The sequence below is a fragment of the Salmo salar genome, chromosome 17 (genome assembly GCF_965601325.2).
Source record: "Salmo salar chromosome 17, fSalSal1, whole genome shotgun sequence".
In the NCBI taxonomy this organism is placed as follows: Eukaryota; Metazoa; Chordata; class Actinopteri; order Salmoniformes; family Salmonidae; genus Salmo; species Salmo salar.
Window position 1 is genome coordinate 82,647,614 of NC_138307.1, and position 17,506 is coordinate 82,665,119.

Genomic DNA, 17,506 nt, shown 5'->3' on the forward strand with positions numbered 1-17,506 from the left:
TCTTGGCCATAGTGGAGTTTGGAGTGTGACTGTTTGAGGTTGTGGACAGGTGTCTTTTATACTGATAACAAGTTCAAACAGGTGCCATTAATACAGGTAACGAGTGGAGGACAGAGGAGCCTCTTAAAGAAGAAGTTACAGGTCTGTGAGAGCCAGAAATCTTGCTTGTTTGTAGGTGACCAAATACTTATTTTCCACCATAATTTGCAAATAAATTCATTAAAAATCCTACAATGTGATTTTCTGGATATTTTTTTCTCATTTTGTCTGTCATAGTTGACGTGTACCTATGATGAAAATTACAGGCCTCTCTCATCTTTTTAAGTGGGAGAACTTGCACAATTGGTGGCTGACTAAATACTTTTTTCCCCCACTGTATCTAATCACAAACACAGATATCTCTCAAACACAGGGCTCAACTTACATATCTCTCAAACACAGGGCTCAACTTACATATCTCTCAAACACAGGGCCCCCCCCCGGGCTCAACTTACATATCTCTCAAACACAGGGCTCAACTTACATATCTCTCAAACACAGGGCTCAAATCACAGATCTCTCAAACACAGGGCTCAAATCACAGGTCTCCTCTCAAACACAGGGCTCAACTCACAGGTCTCCTCTCAAACACAGGGCTCAACTCACAGGTCTCCTCTCAAACACAGGACTCAACTCACAGGTCTCCTCTCAAACACAGTGCTCAACTCACAGGTCTCCTCTCAAACACAGGGCTCAACTCACAGGTCTCTTCTCAAACACAGGACTCAACTCACAGGTCTCCTCTCAAACACAGGGCTCAACTCACAGGTCTCTTCTCAAACACAGGACTCAACTCACAGGTCTCCTCTCAAACACAGGGCTCAACTCACAGGTCTCCTATCAAACACAGGGCTCAACTCACAGATCTCTCATGCACATATCTCTCAAACACAGGGCTAAATTCACAGATCTCTCAAACACAGGGGTAAACTCACAGATCTCAACTCAGGATACCAGTCAGAGGAAATAAGTTCATAGTTTAGGTAATGTTTTGTTCTGTTAATCAGTGATAATGGTATACCTGAAAAAAAGCACATACTGTAAGGGCAAAATCATTTCAACCCTCAAGGTAAAATCCTATAAATCTAGATGATGGTAGCCTAAATCTACTCTGATGCAATCAACTGTGGTAATGTCTTACAGTAATAGGTCTAACAGGTCACACTACGTCTGTTATATCAGGTTCACCTCACAGCGTTACAATACTGAGTACTCCCTGTATTACTCAGAAACTCACTCATGAATAATTAGAATAGAGAGTCCCTTTGGAATGGACTTTAGACTGAGTGGTCCCTGTTCCTTTAGACGGAGTGGTCCCTGTTCCTTCGGACGGAGTGGTCCCTGTTCCTTCAGACGGAGTAGTCCCTGTTCCTTCGGACGGAGTGGTCCCTGTTCCTTCGGACGGAGTGGTCCCTGTTCCTTCGGACTGAGTGGTCCCTGTTCCTTCAGACGGAGTGGTCCCTGTTCCTTCGGACGGAGTGGTCCCTGTTCCTTCGGACGGAGTGGTCCCTGTTCCTTCGGACGGAGCGGTCCCTGTTCCTTCGGACGGAGCGGTCCCTGTTCCTTCGGACGGAGCGGTCCCTGTTCCTTCAGACGGAGCGGTCCCTGTTCCTTCAGACGGAGTGCTCCCTGTTCCTTCGGACGGAGTGGTCCCTGTTCCTTCGGACGGAGTGGTCCCTGTTCCTTCGGACGGAGTGGTCCCTGTTCCTTCGGACGGAGCGGTCCCTGTTCCTTCAGACTGAGTCGTCCCTGTTTTGTGTGGGGTCTTATTAAAGGAGTACGGCCAGCCCCTAGCCCTGATATGGCTAGCTTAGGATGTCATAGACAGCTACACTCTTAGGGGGAAAAAAAGGTTCCAAAAGTTTTATTTGGCTGTCCCCATAGAAGAACCAATCAGCAGCAGTGGGGTGGCTTAATAACTGGGACTTTAGAGCTGACCTATCCCCTCAGTGTTAGTTCACGGTGTTCTCTGCAAGAGGTAGGAGGGGGGCAGGCAGCAAGAGCCTCAACACTTTACCTCCCACTATCCACCCTGCTCAACGGCTGACATGACCAGCACTCAGGTACGTCTCACTACTGAACTTTACACAGTAACTTAACTCAGTGTCTTTAAGGTAGATGTATGCTATAGCTTTATTCTGCAGAAATGCTAAGCACATTTCAGGTTGTTCTTCAACTCAAGAAAGAGCTTTGTCACACGCCAGACATCTGATTTTGTCTGAATACTCAGAATTATCATGAGGTTATAGGCAGCATTTCCTAGTTCATGTGAGGGTTAAGGACCACTTGAAATGACTTGACGGAGTATTTTCAAGGTTGTGTTTTGGGAGAGAGACGGGAGAGGACCAGATACAACCGGTTATTTCATGGCAAATTTTAAACTTAATCAACAATTTACCTTTAAAAACACAAACTGGGTTAATTTAAAAGACTTCTCTTGAATCAGTTTGTCAGATTAACACCCAAGCAATCATTAAACATGTTTTCCTCTGCCCAGAGCTGGAATTAATGCAGCAAAATGCTATTTATATGCAAATAGCTTTCCGCACTAATAGAATCTTACCGGTGCTGCTGGCTTGGGTTGAAAGAATGAATAATTACCACAACAAAAAGACTCATTCTAATGAATAGGAATGTTTAGATTAATTCTCAGTTTGGAAACGTAATTTAAAGGTTTTTAAGCTATTTTCTGTCTCCCGGCTCTTCTACAGTAGATATGAGGACAACAGCAGCATCCTGAGCTGACAAAGAAACACTTCATGGAAGGAACAAGAGGCTGGTGAGTGTGTTTCCAATATATATAAATTGATGCAAATTTTTTTTGAAGTTATGAGTTTGTATATCTCTGAAGAAGTTGTCCAATATCAGGATTGGATATTCGTTGACGATAAACAACGTTTCTTTATCTCTAGGGAAGTTGTACACACACTACACAATATCAGGATTGGATATTCGTTGATGCTGCAGACAGTTTCAAGTTGTGACATTGTTTATTTCTAGAAAAGTTGTACAACGTAGCTTCATAGGTACCAACGATGTATATATATAACCCTGTTTCCTTGTCCATTCTGAGGAAACATCCATGTCTCTTGTGGACAGGCCCTCTGATCAGCAGTACTTCCTTAAGATGCACCTCCCCAGGATCAAGAAGAGAACCCAGTCACCCCACAGAGAGACCGTTTCCCCTGTCCTCTCATACTACTCAGAGCCAGCCTACCTGCAGCACCGTAAGGTAAAGTACAGGAAGCAGCAGCTAGTAAGTCATCTTCATACAGATACTATCCTCTCTTCTAACACTCTGGAATAGGGTTTAGGGAAAGCACAGACTTCTTGAAATGATCAATACACAGTGGTTGATTGTTAGATCTCAAATTGACCCCCAGTCTTCGACCCTCTACGCCCTTCCTGTAGATCTGGAAAGGTCAGATAGGGTTTTCAGACAGAGCATCATATGAACACAACCCCCACCCCCACTGTGTTGTCATTTTGTTCAGGATGTGACTAGAGATCTGGCCCCGCTGCCTGGTGGAACGAGAAGAGGAGCGCTGGAGGAGGAAGACCAGGAAGAGACGCTGAGCCTACGGAGCATGCCCAGTATGAGAAGCACCCTGAGTCACGCCTCAAAGGTGAAAAGGTCACGGGGGTTCCCGAAGAGACACACCATCCCCGAGCTCAGACTGCCCCCTGTTACTAAGATTCATCCTGACCCCAGGTACTTCCTCACTTCTTTTATTGACATGTTTCTATCAAGACCACTCCTCGACATGCAACACTTCCTGTCCATGAGGGAAAATGCTTTGGATTGAACTGGAGTCTATATAACCCCATGTCTATATGAGTCAATATAACCCCATGTCTATATGAGTCTATATAACCCCATGTCTATATGAGTCTATATAACCCCATGTCTATATGAGTCAATATAACCCCATGTCTATATGAGTCTATATAACCCCATGTCTATATGAGTCTATATAACCCCATGTCTATATGAGTCAATATAACCCCATGTCTATATAACCCCATGTCTATATGAGTCAATATAACCCCATGTCTATATAACCCCATGTCTATATGAGTCTATATAACCCCATGTCTATATGAGTCAATATAACCATATGTCTATATGAGTCTATATAACCCCATGTCTATATGAGTCTATATAACCCCATGTCGATATGAGTCAATATAACCCCATGTCTATATGAGTCTATATAACCCCATGTCGATATGAGTCAATATAACCCCATGTCTATATGAGTCTATATAACCCCATGTCTATATGAGTCTATATAACCCCATGTCTATATGAGTCAATATAACCCCATGTCTATATGAGTCTATATAACCCCATGTCTATATAACCCCATGTCTATATGAGTCAATATTACCCCATGTCTATATGAGTCAATATAACCCCATGTCTATATGTGTCAATATAACCACATGTCTATATGAGTCTATATAACCCCATGTCTATATAACCCCATGTCTATATGAGTCAATATAACCCCATGTCTATATGAGTCTATATAACCCCATGTCTATATGAGTCTATATAACCCCATGTCTATATGAGTCTATATAACCCCATGTCTATATGAGTCAATATAACCCCATGTCTATATGAGTCTATATAACCCCATGTCTATATGAGTCAATATAACCCCATGTCTATATGAGTCTATATAACCCCATGTCTATATGAGTCTATATAACCCCATGTCTATATGAGTCTATATAACCCCATGTCTATATGAGTCTATATAACCCCATGTCTATATAACCCCATGTCTATATGAGTCTATATAACCCCATGTCTATATGAGTCAATATTACCCCATGTCTATATGAGTCTATATAACCCCATGTCTATATAACCCCATGTCTATATGAGTCTATATAACCCCATGTCTATATGAGTCTATATAACCCCATGTCTATATGAGTCTATATAACCCCATGTCTATATGAGTCTATATAACCCCATGTCTATATGAGTCAATATAACCCCATGTCTATATGAGTCAATATAACCCCATGTCTATATGAGTCTATATAACCCCATGTCTATATGAGTCTATATAACCCCATGTCTATATGAGTCAATATAACCCCATGTCTATATGAGTCTATATAACCCCATGTCTATATGAGTCAATATAACCCCATGTCTATACACTTAGTATACCAAACATTAGGAACACCTTAATATTGAGTTGCACCCCTCCCCCTTTTGCACTCAGAACAGCCTCAATTAGTCGGGGCATGGACTCTACAAGGTGTCGAAAAGCGTTCCACAGGGATGCTGGCCCATGTTGACTCCGATGCTTCCCACAGTTGTGTCAAGTTGACTGGATGTCCTTTGGGTGGTGGACCATTCTTGATACACACAGGAAACTTTTGAGTGTGTAAAAACCCAGCAGCGTTGCAGTTCTTGACACAAACCGGTGCACCTGGCACCTACTACCACACCCTGTTCAAAGGCACTAAAATATGTTATGTTGCCCATTCACACTCTGAATGGGACACATACACAATCCATGTCTCAATTGTCTCAAAGCTTAAAAATCATTTTTATACCTGTCTCCTCCCCTTCATCTACACTGATTGAAGTGGATTTAACAAGTGACATCAATAAGGGATCATAGCTTTCACCTGGAATCACCTGGTCAGTCTACAGTATGTAATGGAAAGAGCAGGTGTTCCTAATGTTTTAATACTCAGTGGATGTGTCTTTATGTTTGTCATAGAGCCAGTCTGGAATTGAGGGGAACTGGCTACCTGGGATGTTCCAGACTTCCACCCATCATCAAATCTACCAGAACCCATGAGCCTCTGCACCAGGAGAGACCCCCAGGTCCAGCTGGGTACAGGTTCGATACCTTTCTCCATGTAGGTTCTAACTAATTACTCACAACCCAATGTGAGGGAGAGGAGCTACTCACACAGTAAATCTACAGGGGCGTCAGGACACAGGACCCCGCCTCAGTACTGCTAATAATGGAGTCTCACGCTTCTCCCTCCCCAGGTATAGTCTACATACAGCAATCATCCCTCCCCAGGTATAGTCTACATACAGCAATCATCCCTCCCCAGGTATAGTCTACATACAGCAATCATCCCTCCCCAGGTATAGTCTACATACAGCAATCATCCCTCCCCAGGTATAGTCTACATACAGCAATCATCCCTCCCCAGGTATAGTCTATATACATACAGCAATCATCCCTCCCCAGGTATAGTCTATATACAGCAATCATCCCTCCCCAGGTATAGTCTATATACAGCAATCATCCCTCCCCAGGTATAGTCTACATTCGTACAGCAATCATCCCTTCCCAGGTATAGTCTACATACGTACAGCAATCATCCCTCCCCAGGTATAGTCTATATACAGCAATCATCCCTTCCCAGGTATAGTCTATATACAGCAATCATCCCTTCCCAGGTATAGTCTACATTCATACAGCAATCATCCCTCCCCAGGTATCGTACATACATACATACATACATACATACATACATACATACATACATACATACATACATACAGCAATCATCCCTCCCCAGCTGTAGTCTACGTACAGTAATCAGTTTTTCACAGCTTTAGCTCCTCTAAATATGAGTGGCTTGTTGGTTAAATTCACGGCATCAAATGAAAGAGAGGTGAAGAGGAGAAAGAAGTGCCTAGTCAATATCTCCGGCAGCAGACATATGCAGTTTCATTTTCTGCTTATTAATGATTTAAAGGCTGGTTAGTCTGCTGCCTGAGGCAGGAGGAGAAGGGGGAAGCAGGGCGGAAAGAGGGGGAGGCAGGGGGAGAGGAGCTCTGCAACATTCATTTGTCTATCTGGTGAGAGAAAGAGGGAGAGAGCAGTTGGAGAGAGAGGTTAAGAGCCTGAGCGAAACTGGAGAGTTGTGAGGGCCATGCAGTTTACACACTCATACAGACACACAAACACACACACACACACACACACACACACACACACACACACACACACACACACACACACACACACACACACACACACACACACACACACACACACACACACACCACAATCACTTCTAGCATGGAACCCAGTTGGACTAATAAAATGGGCGTAAAGTGGCTCAATATGAAATGAAAAGGAAGTGCTTCTGGAATGCAAACAGCCAATACGGAGGGCGAGCTTTCTGTCAAACAGCCAATACGGAGGGCTAGCTTTCTGTCAAACAGCCAATACGGAGGGCTAGCTTTCTGTCAAACAGCCAATACGGAGGGCTAGCTTTCTGTCAAACAGCCAATACGGAGGGCTAGCTTTCTGTCAAACAGCCAATACGGAGGGCTAGCTTTCTGTCAAACAGCCAATACGGAGGGCTAGCTTTCTGTCAAACAGCCAATACGGAGGGCTAGCTTTCTGTCAAACAGCCAATACGGAGGGCTAGCTTTCTGTCAAACAGCCAATACGGAGGGCTAGCTTTCTGTCAAACAGCCAATACGGAGGGCTAGCTTTCTGTCAAACAGCCAATACGGAGGGCCAGCTTTCTGTCAAACAGCCAATACGGAGGGCCAGCTTTCTGTCAAACAGCCAATACGGAGGGCTAGCTTTCTGTCAAACAGCCAATACGGAGGGCTAGCTTTCTGTCAAACAGCCAATACGGAGGGTTAGCTTTCTGTCAAACAGCCAATACGGAGGGATAGCTTTCTCGTAAAGCCTGAAATGAGGTTCTTAATTTAATACTATCTACATCACCTCGGGTTTACCAGAGTGCATTTCATAATGTCTCCATTTTTGCCCCAAATAATTTATTCACTATAAGTGATATTGGAGTTTCGGTGTTCCTTTGAATAAAGTTAAAATGTCAAAGCATCATTAGTGGAACGAACAAACTGCTGGTGATTCAATATTTTATTGGTCTTTTATTGAATTGAGATATCCACCCCTAACACAATAATGAGAAGATTCAGAACAATTCATAAAACAGAGGATGGATCTCTCCAGGGGTATAAAACACGGAGCTTGTTTAGGAGAATATACTGTGCTGCTGTGTTCACTCTGCAAACTGACTCTGACATTAATGTCAATGTACAACATTTATACTAGAAATTACAGCCATTTTCACAGAGAAAATATGAAATCTCTTTAAACACGTTAGAAATCAGAGCCCCTACATGTCCTTGTTGTCTCTCTATCTCTCTGATTTGCATGATGGTAAGACTGAATTCTCAGTCTCAATTCACATTTTGTCTATCACCTGTTGCTATAGGCCTGAGAAGAAGGGAGACGTCACCCCTGGACTTCCAGAGAAGGAGGCTGTTGGTCTGACGAAGCAGGGAGACATTCCCCCTGGACTTCCAGAGAAGGAGGCTGTTGGTCTGACGAAGCAGGGAGACATTCCCCCTGGACTTCCAGAGAAGGAGGCTGTTGGTCTGAAGAAGAGTTTTAATAATGAGGACCTCCTCGAAGTACCTGTTGTGACCATGTCCAAGGTCATTTCTGATCAACCTCCACCCAAGACCCAACGCATCACGTTCCACAGCCCCGTGCTGCAGGCCGTGTACCCTATCACCCCTAACAATGAAACACAAACCAGGAAGGCAGAGGAAGATAGGAAACCCCTGTATCCCAGAGTCCTCTCTTCTACATCCACCTGCGCTATATCTAACACCATCGGTCCTGAGAAAGTATACAGATTCCAGCCACATCTTCTGAGAGATAACCCCCCTCCATACTCCTCTGAGTGGACCGATCCAAAGGCTTTAACCCAAGGAAGGACTGAGTGGACTGAACCAAGGGCTCCAACCCAGGGGAGGAGAGAGATGCTGTTGATCAGACTGAGCATCACATGGTCCAAAGCCGAGAACAGCAGCAACCTGAGACAGCCACAGTCCCAGTCTCAGCTCCAGCGTTGCCCCATCCGTCCTCTGAAACCACCCCTGAGAAGACTGCCCATTTCCAACACAAGGAGGCTGAGGGACTGGGGGAGACGGGGGACGACGTTGGGGTGTCTGTGGGAGGAGGAGGAGGGGTGTGTCCCACCCCCGGTCCCAGTCCAGCCTGGGTTACTGGAACCCTTTACAGGGTTCAAAGAGCACCTCTGTCGCCAGCTTCTCCACTCCCCCACCCCCCTGGCCCAGCTTCTGGAGAAGGCCTCCGAGGTAGACCATATAGACAGACAGGCAGACAGACAGGCAGACAGACAGGCAGACAGACAGGCAGACAGACAGGCAGACAGACAGGCAGACAGACAGGCAGACAGACAGGCAGACAGACCAGTAGATAGACAGATAATGTCCCAGGTTCCTCAGGTGCATACCCTCCAGACCCCCTGCAGTACTCTACCAGCCCATACCGTGCAGCTGTCTGGATCTCAGGGTCCAGGAGGGGCTCTGCCCAGAATCACCATGACCAGACCAACTCCTTCCCCCAAACTCCCCCTCCTTCAGTCACACAATAAGAACAGGCATGCAGCATAGATAGATAGATAGATAGATAGATAGATAGATAGATAGATAGATAGATAGATAGATAGATAGATAGATAGATAGATAGATAGATAGATAGATAGATAGTCTATTTTACATGGAACCCTCACTCTACAGGCCTGTTCTACCATGGAACCGTCACTCTACAGGCCTGTTCTACCATGGAACCGTCACTCTACAGGCCTGTTCTACCATGGAACCGTCACTCTACAGGCCTGTTCTACCATGGAACCGTCACTCTACAGGCCTGTTCTACCATGGAACCGTCACTCTACAGGCCTGTTCTACCATGGAACCGTCACTCTACAGGCCTGTTCTACCATGGAACCGTCACTCTACAGGCCTGTTCTACCATGGAACCGTCACTCTACAGGCCTGTTCTACCATGGAACCGTCACTCTACAGGCCTGTTCTACCATGGAACCGTCACTCTACAGGCCTGTTCTAACATGGAACCGTCACTCTACAGGCCTGTTCTAACATGGAACCGTCACTCTACAGGCCTGTTCTACCATGGAACCGTCACTCTACAGGCCTGTTCTACCATGGAACCGTCACTCTACAGGCCTGTTCTACCATGGAACCGACACTCTACAGGCCTGTTCTACCATGGAACCGTCACTCTACAGGCCTGTTCTACCATGGAACCGTCACTCTACAGGCCTGTTCTACCATGGAACCGTCACTCTACAGGCTTGTTCTACCATGGAACCGTCACTCTACAGGCCTGTTCTACCATGGAACCGTCACTCTACAGGCCTGTTCTACCATGGAACCGTCACTCTACAGGCCTGTTCTAACATGGAACCGTCACTCTACAGGCCTGTTCTACCATGGAACCGTCACTCTACAGGCCTGTTTTAACATGCAACCGTCACTCTACAGGCCTGTTCTAACATGGAACCGTCACTCTACAGGCCTGTTCTACCATGGAACCGTCACTCTACAGGCCTGTTCTACCATGGAACCGTCACTCTACAGGCCTGTTCTACCATGGAACCGTCACTCTACAGGACTGTTCTACCATGGAACCGTCACTCTACAGGCCTGTTCTACCATGGAACCCTCACTCTACAGGCCTGTTCTACCATGGAACCGTCACTCTACAGGCCTGTTCTAACATGGAACCTTCACTCTACAGGCCTGTTCTACCATGGAACCGTCACTCTACAGGCCTGTTCTACCATGGAACCGTCACTCTACAGGCCTGTTCTAACATGGAACCGTCACTCTACAGGCCTGTTCTAACATGGAACCGTCACTCTACAGGCCTGTTCTACCATGGAACCGTCACTCTACAGGCCTGTTCTACCATGGAACCGTCACTCTACAGGCCTGTTCTACCATGGAACCGTCACTCTACAGGCCTGTTCTAACATGGAACCGTCACTCTACAGGCCTGTTCTACCATGGAACCGTCACTCTCCAGGCCTGTTCTACCATGGAACCGTCACTCTACAGGCCTGTTCTACCATGGAACCGTCACTCTACAGGCCTGTTCTACCATGGAACCGTCACTCTACAGGCCTGTTCTACCATGGAACCGTCACTCTACAGGCCTGTTCTACCATGGAACCGTCACTCTACAGGCCTGTTCTATCATGGAACCGTCACTCTACAGGCCTGTTCTACCATGGAACCGTCACTCTACAGGTCTGTTCTACCATGGAACCGTCACTCTACAGGCCTGTTCTACCATGGAACCGTCACTCTACAGGCCTGTTCTACCATGGAACCGTCACTCTACAGGCCTGTTCTACCATGGAACCGTCACTCTACAGGCCTGTTCTACCATGGAACCTGTTCTACCATGGAACCGTCACTCTACAGGCCTGTTCTACCATGGAACCGTCACTCTACAGGCCTGTTCTACCATGGAACCGTCACTCTACAGGCCTGTTCTACCATGGAACCGTCACTCGTCACTCTACCATGGAACCGTCACTCTACAGGCCTGTTCTACCATGGAACCGTCACTCTACAGGCCTGTTCTAACATGGAACCGTCACTCTACAGGCCTGTTCTACCATGGAACCGTCACTCTACAGGCCTGTTCTACCATGGAACCGTCACTCTACAGGCCTGTTCTAACATGGAACCGTCACTCTTTAGGGGCGCCGAGACACAGCCCTGGGGGACTCTGCCTTCAGCACTGCTAATAAGGAGGATAATTGTTTTAGCTATACAGGATTGCTACGGCCTGGTCTGCTGAGACGAGCACAATCCCAACGCCAATGACTATAGATCAGGCCTTGACTGAGTCCCTATTTCGTATAGAGTTGCACTACTTCTGACCAGAGCCCTATGGGTCCTGTATAAGGATAGTGTACTATTTAGGAGGCATGCCTCATCTCTGTGGTGTCTGGACTGACCATACTGTGTGTTGTAGTGGTGTGAGAGAGAGTTGTTTGTTAGCTGTTGACAAGACTGAAAAGTCTGTAAAATATATGTCCTGTGTAGTTAGCTGCTACATTCTGTTATCTATGTCCTGTGTAGTTAGCTGCTACATTCTGTTCTCTATGTCCTGTGTAGTTAGCTGCTACATTCTGTTATCTATGTCCTGTGTAGTTAGCTGCTACATTCTGTTCTCTATGTCCTGTGTAGTTAGCTGCTACATTCTGTTATCTATGTCCTGTGTAGTTAGCTGCTACATTCTGTTCTCTATGTCCTGTGTAGTTAGCTGCTACATTCGGTTCTCTATGTGTTGTGTAGTTAGCTGCTACATTCTGTTCTCTATGTCCTGTGTAGTTAGCTGCTACATTCTGTTCTCTATGTCCTGTGTAGTTAGCTGCTACATTCTGTTCTCTATGTCCTGTGTAGTTAGCTGCTACATTCTGTTCTCTATGTCCTGTGTAGTTAGCTGCTACATTCTGTTCTCTATGTCCTGTGTAGTTAGCTGCTACATGCTGTTCTCTATGTCCTGTGTAGTTAGCTGCTACATTCTGTTCTCTATGTCCTGTGTAGTTAGCTGCTACATTCTGTTCTCTATGTCCTGTGTAGTTAGCTGCTACATTCTGTTCTCTATGTCCTGTGTAGTTAGCTGCTACATTCTGTTCTCTCTATGACAAGTTGGCTTGTGAAGATCACTCTGTCAATGCATGACGTTTTTGTAGTTGTTGTTATCTCGACAAATCCTCTATTTTGGAGAGCACCATTTTATTCTGTATGCTGATTATTATATTACCATTGTAATATGTATCCCCCCCTTACATTTCCATGTGTTGAATTGCGACAACGGTTTCTTAACCAGCATTCACTAAAATGTTTCTTTACATGACGATTTTCTCTATTGAAGAAATAAACATTCGCTTCTATAAGCTATAATGGACATCATATGTTGGCAAGATAAGCAATAATTCGAGAGAGAGAGAGAGAGAGAGAGAGGAGAGAGAGAGAGAGAGAGAGAGAGAGAGAGAGAGGAGAGAGAAGAGAGAGAGAGAGAGAGGAGAGAGAGAGGAGAGAGAGAGAGAGAGAGAGAGGAGAGAGAGAGAGAGAGAGGGAGAGAGAAGAGAGAGGAGAGAGAGGAGAGAGAGAGAGAGAGAGAGAGAAGAGAGAGAGGAGAGAGAGGAGAGCGCTGGGTTTTCAGCAACACAGACGCTGGAGTCAATCCCTGGTTTAACACTCGGATAGTCTGGTCAGTCATCTGGTTAGTCATTAGCCAGCAGACTGGTCTCCCGGGGCCTGGGAGAAAGGCCCCCTACTGCGGACACAACATTCTCTACATTCCTGACTAGGACAGGGTGTGGGCCCCTACAACAGGGCTTGGGTTGGAGGAGCAGGGTGGGCCCTATGAGCCCTGGTCTAAAGTAGTGCACCATATACAGTGAGGGAAAAAAGTATTTGATCCCCTGCTGATTTTGTACGTTTGCCCACTGACAAAGAAATGATCAGTCTATAATTTTAATGGTAGGTTTATTTGAACAGTGAGAGACAGAATAACAAAAAAATCCAGAAAAACACATGTCAAAAATGTTATAAATTGATTTGCATTTTAATGAGGGAAATAAGTATTTCACCCCTCTGCAAAACATGACTTAGTACTTGGTGGCAAAACCCTTGTTGGCAATCACAGAGGTCAGACGTTTCTTGTACTTGGCCACCAGGTTTGCACACATCTCAGGAGGGATTTTGTCCCACTCCTCTTTGCAGATCTTCTCCAAGTCATTAAGGTTTCGAGGCTGACGTTTGGCAACTCGAACCTTCAGCTCCCTCCACAGATTTTCTATGGGATTAAGGTCTGGAGACTGGCTAGGCCACTCCAGGACCTTAATGTGCTTCTTCTTGAGCCACTCCTTTGTTGCCTTGGTCGTGTGCTTTGGGTCATTGTCATGCTGGAATACCCATCCACGACCCATTTTTAATGCCCTGGCTGAGGGAAGGAGGTTCTCACCCAAGATTTGACGGTACATGGCCCCGTCCATCGTCCCTTTGATGCGGTGAAGTTGTCCTGTCCCCTTAGCAGAAAAACACCCCCAAAGCATAATGTTTCCACCTCCATGTTTGACGGTGGGGATGGTGTTCTTGGGGTCATAGGCAGCATGCCTCCTCCTCCAAACACGGCGAGTTGAGTTGATGCCAAAGAACTCCATTTTGGTCTCATCTGACCACAACACTTTCACCCAGTTGTCCTCTGAATCATTCAGATGTTCATTGGCAAACTTCAGACAGGCATGTATATGTGCTTTCTGAGCAGGGGGACCTTGCGGGCGATGCAGGATTTCAGTCCTTCACGGCGTAGTGTGTTACCAATTGTTTTCTTGGTGACTGGTCCCAGCTGCCTTGAGATCATTGACAAGATCCTCCCGTGTAGTTCTGGGCTGATTCCTCACCGTTCTCATGATCATTGCAACTCCACGAGGTGAGATCTTGCATGGAGCCCCAGGCCGAGGGAGATTGACAGTTCTTTTGTGTTTCTTCCATTTGCGAATAATCGCACCAACTGTTGTCACCTTCTCACCAAGCTGCTTGGCGATGGCCTTGTAGCCCATTCCAGCCTTGTGTAGGTCTACAATCTTGTCCCTGACATCCTTGGAGAGCTCTTTGGTCTTGGCAATGGTGGAGAGTTTGGAATCTGATTGATTGATTGCTTCTGTGGACAGGAGTCTTTTATACAGGTAACAAACTGAGATTAGGAGCACTCCCTTTAAGAGTGTGCTCATAATCTCAGCTCGTTACCTGTATAAAAGACACCTGGGAGCCAGAAATCTTTCTGATTGAGAGGGGGTCAAATACTTATTTCCCTCATTAAAATGCAAATCAATTTATAACATTTTTGACATGTGTTTTTCTGGATTTTTTTGTTGTTATTCTGTCTCTCACTGTTCAAATAAACCTTCCATTAAAATGATAGACTGATCATTTCTTTGTCAGTGGGCAAATGTACAAAATCAGCAGGGGATCAAATACTTTTTTCCCTCACTGTAGGGAATAGGGCTCTGGTCTAAAGTAGTGCACTATATAGGGAATAGGGCTCTGGTCTAAAGTAGTGCACTATATAGGGAATACGGCTTCGGTCTAAAGAAGTGCACTATATAGGGAATAGGGCTCTGGTCTATAGTAGTGCACTATATAGGGAATAAGGCTCTGGTCTAAAGTAGTGCACTATATAGGGAATAGGGCTCTGATCTAAAGTATTGCACTATATAGGGCTCTGGTCTAAAGTAGTGCACTATATAGGGAATAGGGTTCCTTTGGAGATGTAACCATGGTCTAATAGTGGTTAACTGGGATTAATCCATTTTAAAGGTCCCTAACTAGAACTACCAGTCCAGTAGTGGTGGAAACACCAGCAGCACGTCAGGAGATTCAACTGAACACCACTAGAGGGCAGTACTGGACTACTGTGAACTGGGATATCTGCTAGACCAGGCACAACACACTTCTGATGTACCTCAACCAACCACTGTGTGTGTGTGTGTGTGTGTGTGTGTGTGTGTGTGTGTGTGTGTGTGTGTGTGTGTGTGCGTGCAGGATTGAGAGAGAGAGGGACAGAGACATAGACAGAGAGGGCGCGAGAGACAGGGAGGGCGCGAGAGACAGGGAGGGCGAGAGAGACAGGGAGGGCGAGAGAGACAGAGAGAGAGATTTGAATAAATTACAGGACAAAATACAAAATCTTTATTCTTTTGGAACTTTTGTTAATGTCATGTTTACTGTTAAACAATAAAAAATGATCTGCTTCAAAATCAAATAAAACTTTTTTTGTGACGTGCCAAATACAACAAGTGTAGACTTTACCGTGAAACGCTTACTTACAAGCCCTTAACCAACAATGCAGTTCAAGAAAGTGTTAAGAAAAATATTTACCAAAATAAACCATAAAACAACACGATAATGACAGTGACAAGACAGCCATAATAAATGGAGGATGATTGACAGGACAATACTCAACCAGACAGACAATACAACAACATTTGGACAAGACAGTTATCAGTAATCCTATGGTGTAGCGGGATGCAATGAAAAATAAGGTCATATTGTTTCATTCCATGGGATATGGAGCATTTTTCCCTTATAGTAACATAAAGTGCATTCGGAATGTATTCAGACCCCTTGACTTTTTCCACATTTTGTTATGTTACAGCCTAATTTTAAAATTGATTCAATTGTCCCCCACTCATTAATCTACACACAATACCCCATAATGACAAAGCGAAAACAGGTTTTTAAGAATGTTTGCAAATTGAGCAATCAGGGGAGAAGGGCCTTGGTCAGGGAGGTGACCAAGAACCTGATGGTCACTCTGACAGAGCTCCAGAGTTCCTCTGTGGAGATGGGATAACTTTCCAGAAGGACAACCATCTCTGCAGCGCTCCACCAATCAGGCGTTTATGGTAGAGTGGCCAAATGTAAGCCACTCCTCAGTAAAAGGCACATGCCAAAAGTAACCTAAAGGACTCAGACCATGAGAAACAAGATTCTATGGTCTGATGAAACCAAGATTGAACTCTTTTTGGCATGAATGCCAAGCGTCACGTCTGGTGGAAACCTGCCAACATCCCTACGGTGAAGCATGGTGGTGGCAGCATCATGCTGTGGGGATGTTTTTCAGTGGCAGGGACTGGGAGACTAGTCAGGATTGAAGGAAAGATGAACAGAGAAATCCTGCTCCAGAGTACTCAGGACCTTAGACTGGGGGTGAATGTTCATCTTCAAACATGACAACGACCCTAAGCACACAGCCAAGACAACGCAGGAGTGGCTTCGGGACAAGTCTCTGAATTTCCTTGAGTGGCCCAGCCAGACTTGAACCCGAACGAATATCTTGACGCTCCCCATCCAATCTGACAGAGCTTGAGAGGATCTGCAGAGAAGAATGTGAGAAACTCCCCAAATACAGGTGTGCTTGTTGCATCATACGCAAGAAGACTCGAGGCTGTAATCGCTGCGAAAGGTGCTTCAACAAAGTACTGAGTAAAGAGTCTGAATACTTACGTTAATGTGATATTTTTATAAAACCTGTGTGTGCTTTGTCATTATGGGGTATTGTGGGTACATTGAGGGGATCCGTCTTAGAATAGGGCTGTAACGTAACAAAATGTGGAAAAAGTCACAGGAATACTTTCCTTATGGTACTGTATGTTCATTTTAATTAATATTCTTCAATCAAATGTTGATATTTGGTTGCGTTGACAACCAAAAACAATAAGACTAAATAGCCTATTAACCTGCCTCCAGCTCAACCAGAAGTTAAAGAATGGGATGAAGCCAGTGGTTCAGATGGAACTATCCAACCAGAAGTTAAAGAATGGGATGAAGCCAGTGGTTCAGATGAAACTATCCAACCAGGAGTTAAATAATGGGATGAAGCCAGTGGTTCAGATGGAACTATCCAACCAGAAGTTAAAGAATGGGATGAAGCCAGTGGTTCAGATGGTACTATCCAACCAGAAGTTAAAGAATGGGATGAAGCCAGTGGTTCAGATGGAACTATCCAACCAGAAGTTAAAGAATGGGATGAAGCCAGTGGTTCAGATGGTACTATCCAACCAG

At 45.2% G+C, this 17,506-nt stretch overlaps 1 protein-coding gene across 2 annotated transcripts; it reads left to right on the top strand.

Moving 5' to 3' along the window:
* The first annotated feature begins 1,276 nt into the window (after nt 1-1,276).
* On the top strand, nt 1,277-10,349 carry LOC106591365 (uncharacterized). Of its 2 annotated transcripts, none has more exons than XM_082964257.1 (6): nt 1,277-2,102; nt 2,754-2,818; nt 3,139-3,271; nt 3,534-3,751; nt 5,793-5,915; nt 8,296-10,349. In XM_082964257.1, exons 2-6 carry the CDS (start codon nt 2,799-2,801, stop codon nt 9,503-9,505), a joined length of 1,704 nt encoding a protein of 567 aa, XP_082820383.1. In that variant the 5' UTR covers nt 1,277-2,102; nt 2,754-2,798; the 3' UTR covers nt 9,506-10,349. The 2 variants fall into 2 exon arrangements, with proteins under 2 accessions (XP_082820383.1, XP_082820382.1); XM_082964256.1 differs by having other exon boundaries at nt 1,279-2,102; nt 2,751-2,818; nt 8,296-10,348.
* Nucleotides 10,350-17,506: the final 7,157 nt, after the last annotated feature.